General features: G+C 37.5%; 1 protein-coding gene across 3 annotated transcripts; it reads left to right on the top strand.

Moving 5' to 3' along the window:
* Positions 4,120–10,962, top strand: LOC109207584 (auxin response factor 3-like). Of its 3 annotated transcripts, XM_019370531.1 has the most exons (13): positions 4,137–4,217; positions 4,357–4,463; positions 4,626–4,952; positions 5,118–5,174; positions 5,569–5,751; positions 5,859–5,943; positions 6,026–6,116; positions 6,190–6,354; positions 7,101–7,220; positions 7,335–7,410; positions 8,659–8,821; positions 9,011–10,184; positions 10,599–10,962. In XM_019370531.1, exons 3-12 carry the CDS (start codon positions 4,635–4,637, stop codon positions 9,973–9,975), a joined length of 2,223 nt encoding a protein of 740 aa, XP_019226076.1. In that variant the 5' UTR covers positions 4,137–4,217; positions 4,357–4,463; positions 4,626–4,634; the 3' UTR covers positions 9,976–10,184; positions 10,599–10,962. The 3 variants fall into 3 exon arrangements, with proteins under 3 accessions (XP_019226082.1, XP_019226070.1, XP_019226076.1); XM_019370537.1 differs by having other exon boundaries at positions 4,120–4,463; positions 5,572–5,751; XM_019370525.1 differs by having other exon boundaries at positions 4,136–4,463.

Raw genomic sequence — 11,194 nt, 5'->3', positions numbered from 1 at the left:
AGGAGGAACAGAAAGAACAGGAACAGAAGATGAAAGAGGAATTTCATCTAAAACCGGACCTAATTCACCACTTTCGAAGCCCTTAATAAAGGGGCGATGAGTGGATTCAGGGGAGTCCCTTGGAATGGTTTCTTCATCGGAGGTAATAGTAACGAGTTCAGAGATACGAGCGGGAGAGATTTCAGTTTCATCCTCAGAAACAATGCGCCTCCTGGTTCTAGGACGAGCTGTCAAAGAGGTATCTTCATCTTCATCAACGTCAGAATCCTCTTCAACCACTTTTCTCTTTGACAGCGTGGCTTGTGTTCTTTCCAAATCAAGAGGAGTACTGGAAGAAGCTCGAAGGGTGATAGCTACTTCAGCCGACATCCCTCGAATAGCAAATCCTGACAATAAGAAGGATAAAAAGTTAAAAGAGGGGAAAAGAATTTAACACACGAGAAGCAAAAAGGGATGTATACCGTGAGTTTTCACTTTCCAACCATGTTTGTTGGAAATAGATTTCCAAGTTCGTGCCTCCATAGGCACGACTTTCAAGACAGCATCTACCCAACCACGAAAATTAGGAACGGGTTCCACATCTCCCATGGTTGCTACAAAAAAGCAAAGAAATAATAATAAAATTAGAAAAGAAGTTGATAACGAAAGCAGATATGGCAAGGAAGAAAATACTTACGTGCAAAGTTCCATTTCTCAGGAAAAGGAATATTTGATTCACCCACCAAATCAGTTGTGGGAACAGCAACAAACCGGGTGTACCAGCCACGGTCGTTATTATCTTCAGGGTTAACCAAAACCCTCTTACTTCTTGCAGATAAGGTAAAAACACCATTGCGGAATAGCTTGGGGTGATAAAGATGAATTAGATGAGGGAAAGTAAAGTCAACATCAGCTTTGGTTGACATATACCTCAAACAAGCTACTGCTCTCCATACGAGGGGACCAACTTGAGCCAAACAAATTTTGAAAAAACGACAGAAATCAAGTATGACTGGGTCAATAGCAGGAATAAATCCCAAAGTAAAGGGATAAGTGTAAACGAAAGAAAAGCCAACCCTATAAGAAGATATTCTTTGGTGTGGGGTAGGAATAACTATGTGGGTGTCATCTCTCCAACGACAGTCTCTTCGAACAATTTGAATCAAAGGTTCAGTAATTAAAGAGGGATATTTATCAGCTCTCTCTAATTTAATCACTTGGTCACGAAGGGATTCTTTGTCATGTTCGAAAGATAAATCCGTTGGCACAATTTCTTCAACCAGAGGCTCTTGGTTAGACTCAGAAGGTTCTTTGCCCTTAGAAGTGGATCTGTTAGAAAGAGAGCCTCTAGAGATATTGCCAGAACTAGAAGAAGGAGTGATGGAACCAGAGGTACCACCACGAACCGACCCTGTACCACGAAGCACACCTCCTCTATGTCTAGAAGGAGCATTGGGGAAGCTATCAAGAATTGGGACTCTTTTAGGGTTAGGATTCGAAGACGACATAGTGAGAAGATATGAACAGAAGGTATGAACTGAAGAAGAAGTGAACGAGAGTAAATAGCAAGAAATTTGGTAAAAAGCTTGTGAAGAAGAAGACAAAGGAAAAAGGGGGCAAATTTATATATAAACTCAACCGTCGATAATTAAGAAGTGTAATGATGGAAAGCCTATAATAAAGGCAACTATCACTTAGTGAATAGTGGAGTTAAAGAAGCCTTAGAAAAAGGCTGCAAAATCGCAGAACTAATGAGAAAGTGACACGTATATGGTGCATTAAATAGAAGAGACAATTGAAGCGTCGACACTGTCATAGCATTGATAATGGCAAAAATTTCCTTTTTAATGAAGATCCACTTCCCAAATATTTAATTGATAAATAAATGGAAAGTGGGGGGACTATCTGTATTGGGAAAAAACTGAATTTATAATTGAAGGTGACGTGTCATGACGCATGGACTGGTCAAATGGTCAAAACATGATGATCAGTTAAGAGGCACGGGCAATATCAGATACGAGGAGAAGAAAGTTAAATAGGCACGAGATGCTATTCAAATGATACGAGTCTCGTATCTATTTAACTTAATTAAAGCCAGGAGGTCAGAAGGAATTGAAGATATGAATCTGATGGCATAAAAGAGTCTAAATTCAGTATTAAATGTCAAATACGTTAGCGAATCAATATTGAATAGGAATGATTGTGTAACGTTTCATTTAATGTCATTTAATGCTCATAATTGCCTCTTTAAGGCTAAGGCATTATACCTTTTCCTAGAAAAATCAACTATAAAAGGAGGAGGTCTCAGCATTTGTAAGGACACGAAATATCATTGAGATTACATTGAAATACAAACTTATTTACTGCTTTATTATCCTCAAAAATTTCTTATTCTTTTCGTCTCCTGATTATCAGTAACCCGATTTTTCCTCTTAATTTCTAGTTTTAACCGAAATTCTATTTTTTGGTTAAATACTAGGGTCGACAAGTTGTTATTGATTGGTCGAAAATAGTAATTAACCCTTATTTATCGGCAAAATTTACAATCGGACTATTACAAATTGACAACTAATAGAAGGGTTCTCCTAACTTGCAACTTTATACTCGTCCATAAGCCTAACACAAGTATTTTTATTGAAGTCCCTCGTAAAAACATGTTCTACCCAACAACAAATAGTAATGGGCCATAACTTTTAATAAGAGAATTTAGAGAATAACAAACTAAATACACAAATAAGTCAAAAAGATTAAACATCTATACAGACATAATCTTTTTTATTTAATATACATTCGGTGAATAATCATTTCGCCTCTGACTCAGCCCCAAACAACAAGGATATATTTATTTAAGATTTAATTGTAAATTTGCAACATTACCGTTTTAGTTCGTTAGAAAACTATACTAATACACGATCATCTTTTTTTGGGGTTTTTTTTAAGCTAGTTTTTAAACAAGTATAACTTTTCTCACTATTATTTTGTCAAGCCAATTTTTTGACAGGTCTACAATTTAGGGATGGATGTAGACAAACACATTATTACAAAAATAGTAATAGTTGCAGTAGTACCTTACGGGGTCGTTTGGTAGGAGGTATTAGAAAAAATAATGCAAGCATTATCTTTATGCATTACTAATACCTTGTTTGGTATATTTTGTTAACTTGTATATAACTAATACTTGTATTAGTTATACATCATACTTGGTATTATCCTTTGTATAAGTAATACATAGAAAACCATGGCATTAGCAATACCAAGGCCATTAATGCATGCGTTAGTATGGTTAAAGACAAAATTATCCTTAAAGTCCCTTAAAGCTAGAGAATATGGAGGGCATTTTTGTAACCAACTATTTTTCTTAAAAATTATGCAATGCATTATAATTTAATACACCACACTAAACAATAGATAAGAAATAATATATGCATAACTAATGCTTGCATTACTAACCCATGCATTACTAATTCATGCATTACTAATACACCTTATTCCGTATTATTCTTATACACTCTACCAAACGATCCGTACATGTGCTGGTTTAAAATCTCAAATCTGCACCTCGTATTAAATTAAAACCTCTGTTTTGACACGTTAATCACTAAAAAACTTCGTCGTCAAGAATTTTCAGTTTTTCACCCTATTGCAAAACGTACTTATAGTGTAATACGAGATGCACATCGAACAAGGAACATTCTGCTTGGGAAGTTTCTAAATCTTAGATAATAACTTATTCTATTTGTCTTGAGTAACACAATAAAATATCCAAATGACTTAAGGTACCTTAAAATCAACAAGAATCTTAATAATCTTTTAATATAAAAGCACCTAAATTATTGCTTCTTTTGTTATAACCAAAAAAGAAAAGAATAAATAATTGTAACCAAAAATTTAATAATGTCAAGGGACATGGTAGAGATTTGTTGATTAAGAAGGGGACACAATAGACATCCCCCGAAAATACAGGGAGTCTTTTATACATTCCCCCGTCATTTTTGTACTATTCCCCTTACCCCACCACCCCTCAGAGTGATCACTATCTCTATGATTATTATATACATACAGTATCTTGAATTATCAAACAAATGTATACGTACAAATCATACTGTATCTAGAGGATATACATACATATGGACATATCTAATTATAGACTTCTACTGTTCGTCCGTTCCCCCACCCAACCCCCTCTCCCTGGTTATTTCCCCTCTACCCAGCAGTTGCAGCGCTGCTGCAATTTGCAGGTTCATCTATACGTACAACTTTTTCTGTATCTATATATATTTATGTAGCCTTGTTTATTTGTATCTAGGAGATATACACTTCGATATACTGTAATAAGCTGTGTAAGGACACTCACATAAAGTGTGATTTGATATGTAGAGAAAAGCATTTCACTTTTTAGAGAGAGAAAGTAAAGAGATAGAAAGAGAAAGACAGAGTCATCTTCTTTATGCAATGCGGTGAGTGCGCAGTTGAACTAGCAAAAGGTACTCTCTCTGTGTTAATTACTCTGTTTATATATTCATTTATTTACACGCACATTAAAATGCCACACGCACACACACATACACACACACACACATGTTTATGTGATATATATGTTTGGGAGCTGTGTGGAATTTCACGAATTTCTGTGTGTTTAATCTTAGGGTTAGAAGATGATGTGCGGACTTATTGATCTAAATACTGTGGATAACGATGACGTCGGAGAAGAAACGACGGCGCCGGTGTCACCAGCGTCATCGTCGACGGCGTCTGGATGTTCGGATTTGACGTCGTCATCTCTGCCGGCGGTGGCATCGGTGTGTCTGGAGCTGTGGCATGCGTGTGCTGGACCGTTGATTTCTCTGCCGAAGAAAGGAAGTGCTGTTGTGTACCTACCTCAAGGTCACTTGGAACATCTCTCTGAGTACCCGCCCATAGCCTATAACCTCCCTCCTCACGTTTTTTGTCGCGTCGTAGACGTGAAGCTACAAGTTAGTATACTTTTCCTATTCTTACTGCAATTTGTTGAAATATTATAATGTATTGTTATATATTTGCTTGTATATTTACTCTTCATACTGTTAATTGTATAAAGTTTTGAATATTTGTTAGTTATCTGGCACTTGATTCCCATTTGTGTGTTCAATTAATTACAGGCGGATGCGGCAAGTGATGAGGTCTATGCACAAGTCTCACTGGTTCCAGACAATCAGGTATAATGCTCTTCAATTGTTTTCTGATTTGAATGTGTTATACTAGCTGCTTGAATTTAGTTCCTTTAGGTAAAGCTTGGTTAATATAGGCATCGTCAGGGTTATTTTGCTCTGTTTTTAGCATTGTTGTTTGATAGCCAAAATTGGAGCTTTATTCAACCAGAATAAAAGAAGAGAATGAGGAGGTAAATATGTGGTTTTTCAGAAATTGATATTATCATTAACTTGGATATTTCAATCTTCTTGAGAGTTAGGTAGAGTTCTTCTTCATAAAGTAAGGATTTATTGAAGATGCTTGTATATGATAGTATTAAACATGAATACAATAATCTGAAACTCTAGTTTTGTTGATTTTTTTTCCATCGAGTTCATTGTAGCAATTTCATTTCATTAGCAGATTGAGCAGAAATGGAGGGATGGAGACATTGATGCAGATACTGAAGAGGAGGAAATAGAAGGTGCTGGAAAATCAACAACACCACACATGTTCTGCAAGACTCTCACTGCTTCAGATACCAGCACTCATGGCGGTTTTTCTGTCCCTCGCCGGGCTGCAGAAGATTGCTTTCCTCCATTGGTAAAGCTTTCTTTAAACTAACTTCATTTGAAAATAGTAGATGAGAGTGTTTAGATGTATTTGTGTGAGTTTATCTGACTTACATGAGCACATTATTATTACTACAGGATTACAGACAACAGAGGCCCTCACAGGAGCTGGTAGCCAAAGATCTACATGGTATCGAGTGGAAATTTCGGCATATCTATCGCGGTACAACAGACTGCTATTCTTTGGATTCTTATTGATTGACAAAATGCTCTGGGTGGCTTTATTGAGCTTCTTCAAATTGCAGGTCAGCCACGAAGGCATCTGCTCACTACAGGATGGAGTGCGTTTGTAAACAAGAAGAAGCTTGTTTCTGGTGACGCTGTGCTTTTCTTAAGGTGCGAACCGCTAAATCTGGAAGGATTTCTGCATTATGTTGTTTTCTTTCTCACGTTCCCATCATTTTTGCAGGACTGCTGATGGAGAACTTAGGCTAGGAGTGAGACGAGCTGCCCAAGCTAAAACATGTTCAAATTATCTAGCTGCCTATAGCCAACTGTTGAATGTCAGTGGTATTGTAGATGTGGTTAATGCCATATCTAGCACAAATGCCTTCAGCATCTGTTATAACCCGAGGTATTCAATATCTGAAAGAAAATCCTAGCAATGTTATTCCAATACTATCTTATTTTAGAAGTTTTATTAATTTTAGGTATGCATGTGATGGCTTCATATCCTGTTCCTTTCAGCTGCTTGTATATACGTATTTACTGAAAATAAACGCTTGATTTTCAAATGCAATTTTTTCCATTATCTTCCGCTTACTTTCTCTGCCATACCATGGAAATTTTCTTTATTTAGTTAGCTAGAGTGCAGTTTGTAAGCAATGCAAATCCAGGTTTTCGTCTGGAGACAAATGATTTGAGTGGAATAGTAAAGTGTAACAATACGGACATGATACTTTTATATGATGAAAGTGCTGTCTTAGCTGTGGGAGCTCATTTACTGCCATTTGAGTACACTTGATTCTGCTTGTTTACAACTTCGGTAATAGTGGCAGTGGCCTAGCTGGCCAATGTACAAAAGATTTCTGTTAACACAACATTAAAGATTGAGCTGTTTATACTTATAAAAATAGACCGAGCTAGTTATTAACTTAATTTTAAGTCCTATGACGGCAACGTAGCATTCCGCGTAAGTAGTAAATTGTTTTGATTTCCGAATAAAGTATGTTGCCGAATAAAGTAGACTTTGAGTTTACACTTCATAAATATTAATTTTCTATCCTAGAATCTACTTGCCCGTCTCTGCCATTTTTCCTTAGTACTTGTGGGAATACACTGGGATGTTGTTGTTGTTACCTGTGTATCTGTATATTTCAGGGGTGGCTCATCAGGCTTCGTTTTACCTTACCACAAATTCTCAAAGACTCTTGCACATCCCTTTTCAGCTGGAATGAGATTTAAGATGCGTGTCGAAACAGAAGATGCAGCTGAACAAAGGTTAGTCGATACTTTTATTCTTCTTTTTGCGCTTTTGACTTGGATCAAAAGGAGTTTGTTTACACTTTCATTGGACAAAACTTGTTATTTCAGTATCTGACGAGCATGTATCAGGTTCACTGGACTTGTTGTAGGAGTCAGCGATGTAGATCCAGTTCGCTGGCCTGGTTCTAAATGGAGGTGCCTATTGGTATGCTACATGTCCTGCACTCCTTGTTTTCTGATAGCATAAAGCTTAACCTATATACTCCACTTAACATATGGTTTATTAATCGAAAATATAGGAGGAAATCTTTTTCCCACTCAGGTTAAATGGTCCTAGGGATGGGGGCCGATACTGCATTTTGCACACCGTTCCTTGGTTTTAACTAAATATGCACCCTTGCATGTGTTACATGTTTCTGCTTAATCACATATCTATAAAGCTTTAAATGGAAACAAGAATATTCAGCATATATGGTTCCTTGTAAGGAAATTTTTTGTATTCTAGGCTCCCTGGGTCAGGAACATTGAGTTGTATAGGAACGATAATATCCCAAGAGGTTGCCTATGCAGTCCATTCTTTCCTTTGATGACATGCTTATCTTTTTTTCTTTTTTTCTTTTTTTGCTGTTTGACTCTAGTATTTTTTTTTTGGTTGTATTTTTGTATTTTTGAGGTGAATCGAGATTACATCATTAATAACACAGCACGGCAGTGTTAAAAGTACGTAAACAGTATGTGAATTGCTCAACCCTAGTCATTTGTCGTGTTAGCACAATAATTTTTCTCTTTATGCCTAAAGATTAAATGAACGGTTGACACCATCTTGGTATATGATCAGTGAATACTTAGATTTATCAAAATTAATGAAAATAATAAATGAAGGGACGATATGTTTATAACTCTAGAATTTGTTGTGATTGTCTGGACACTAGAGTTAAGAATTTATAAGTTAATATATTCACTAGTGTTAGCAATTTCTGCAACTTAATAATTTCCTTACCGTTTGAAGTGTTTGGTGGAATGATTATGAATAAATCATGAAACCTTATTATGACTAACAAAAAAAAATTATTACATATTCGGGCAAACAGTAAACCGCAAGATGTAATATGTTTTGAGAGTTTCTCGATTCTTTTGGTAATATAATTACAACTATAGAAAGTTCGAACTGGGAGTATCTCAACACTGAACATTTACTTGATATTTTTCTTAAATTCAGTTTTTGAAAGTTAGCACTTCAATTTATGGAGGTCCCTCATGTGTATATTTTTTCCCTGGGAATCTAATGTGTCTGTTCTAGCTTTCTTCTTCCTTCTTAAGTTAGCTAATGTACCTCCATCTGTTTTTGACCAAACAAATTGTTGAATCAGTGGACATGTGCACAGTTCTCTTTCTCATGTCCCTTGGAATATTGTTTTGCTGCTGACTAAATGTGTTACAATGGCTATCTCAGGTCAGGTGGGATGATCTTGATGTTTCTCGGCATAATAGGGTTTCACCGTGGGAAATTGAGCCATCTGGTTCAGCTCCTGTATCCAGCAGCTTGGTGATGCCATCTGCGAAGAGAACCAGGGTTGGCTTTCCAATTACAAAGGCCGATTTTCCAATTCCTAGAGGTTTCCCTTTGCCCCCTCACTCCCCCTCCCCCCCCCCTCCCCCCCCTCTCTCTCTCCCTCCCTCTCACGCATGTCCAAACACAACATATATGTATATGGAGTCACACACGCACATCTCATTCCCACTTTATCTAGTAGCATGATGCTTCTCCATTGGTAGTAAGTAGTCTTTACCTTCACGTCTTACAGATGGGATTGCAGTATCAGACTTTGGGGAATCTTCTAGGTTCCAGAAGGTCTTGCAAGGTCAAGAAATTTTGGGGATTAATTCTCCTTATGGCGGTTTTGATGCTCACAGTCCTCGTACAGGGGGGATAAGATGCTTTCCTGGTTTTCCTAGTTCTGGGACATCTAGAATGGGAAACAGCATCAGAACCCTGCTTGGTGACAGTGACAAGTCCCCTGAAAGCATTGGCTTTAGTGATCCTTCTCGATTCAATAAGGTCTTGCAAGGTCAAGAAACTTTTTCAACCCCTCCTTATGGGAGAGGTCATGCTGGTAGCCTAATGCAGGAAAAAAGTAGAACTGGTATTATCGTCGGTATTCAGGTTCCAAGCCACGTAAACAGGTGGTCTGCTCCAAATCAGGGTAATCGCAGTCATTGCAATCCAAGTACTCTTGTCCCGGCATCATCACCACCTTCTGTGCTCAGCTTTCAGCATCCCAGGTCTCCAGCGTCAAAGTTCCAGGCTATGTTCAATCATAAACATGGGAAGCTTGAGACTGCTACCCAGGCTTTGGATATGTCTGAGAGCTGTAGTAGGCATCTCGCATCTGGCTCACATGCCGAGGACATCAGTAGGAAGGGAGACACTCAAGGAATCAGTTCTTTTAGTATCTTAAAGGAGCAAAAGCAAACAGGAATTTCATATCTTTCTCTTGGGACTCAGTCGTCTCAAAACTTAGTTTCCATGTGTAAAACCAGTTGCAGGATCTTTGGATTCCCCTTGACCGAGAATAAACTAAATGCAACTAGAGCAGAGAATCCTGCTGAAGCTGTATATTCACGTGGTCTAGAAACAACATTTCTGCCTTCCACTGATGGAAAGTTGCAGCCAGGGCCACCATTGATGACTAATGTTGTGGGAACAAACTTTACTAGAGTAAATGACCTCTATGCCGCAAGAGATGTGCTTCTTGATATTGCTCTGTAGCAAGTATTTGTTGTGACATCATGAGCATATGTAAACTGAAGGATTTGTGCGCAGTATTATTGATTCTTAGCTTTTAGTTGGCTGATTAGTTTTGGCCAATGGACTCAAGCATGTAGTTGTCAGTAGAATGCTTATCCAGAGATGAGTATTGAGAGTTTTGTTGCAAGGAACACCGTGAAGATTAGTATTGTCGAGGGAAGTATGTGCTTGTAAGTGCCTGCACTACAAATTTTACTATTCTGCTCTCATTGGTTACCATGCATTATTTCGATAAAGTTTCAACAAAGAATAAACTTTAATCCAATGCGGGAGCTATGCATTATTGCTGGTCTAAATTCAAAATAATCAAGGTTACTCTAGGAGAAGTTCCACAAGATCAGCTATCTTCTTAATAAGATTCTGTTCGGATACTTTCTCAAAACTTGGTGCAATGTACCATGACCCAGTGTGGTCCGTGCTAAACCTGTACAATGTCCTTGTTTTTCCCAGCACCCTTTAGCACTCATTTGGTTTTGGTTCCTAATTTGTCTTTTGATAAAATAGTACGATTGTCTTTTTTTACCTGATTGTTAGGTCGCACGTCTGATTTTTTTGTGTTGACCTAATGTCCTCTCACTTTGCAGGAATTTGCATGTATGTTCCTGCGATGTTGATGTACCATGATGTAACAATCGGAAGATGTGTTGCTGCATCATGATGTCTGTATGATAATTGCGCTATGCTTGAAATTACCTAGTGAGCTATCTTTAGGTTTGACATATAGTTGTATTTATATATTTGCCTACTTAGTTTTGCTATGAACTAACTCAAGTTCCTATGAAAGACGAAAGTCTGTTGTAGCTGTTCTTATCTCAGAGCACATTGTAATCTTTAAGGAATTGTGCATAGTTCTGTAATTTAACAGGGCTGAATATGATTTCCTGTTTGTTCTTTGCTGAACTTGTATTCCAGAATTTCTGCTAGTGTGTTATTATTAGCTTTGGATTACCTCTTGTGCTGTCTCTATTTTTGGGAACAAATCAGCGTATTCCTGTTATGCTTAAGAAAATCTTTTACTAAGATTTTGTTGAGTAAATGTTCTTATAAACATGCTCGATCAATTTCAGTTTCAGGAATTCCTCTAATCGTTTCAATTCTGCTCTCCAACATGTCCGTTATGGTAGTTTGTGCATTGCCTTTCTTGCTTGTTAGTCGTAATGACATTCTCACACGGTTTTTC

Source organism: Nicotiana attenuata, chromosome 2 (genome assembly GCF_001879085.1).
Source record: "Nicotiana attenuata strain UT chromosome 2, NIATTr2, whole genome shotgun sequence".
NCBI lineage: Eukaryota > Viridiplantae > Streptophyta > Magnoliopsida > Solanales > Solanaceae > Nicotiana > Nicotiana attenuata.
This window is presented reverse-complemented; position numbering and strand designations above follow the sequence as displayed.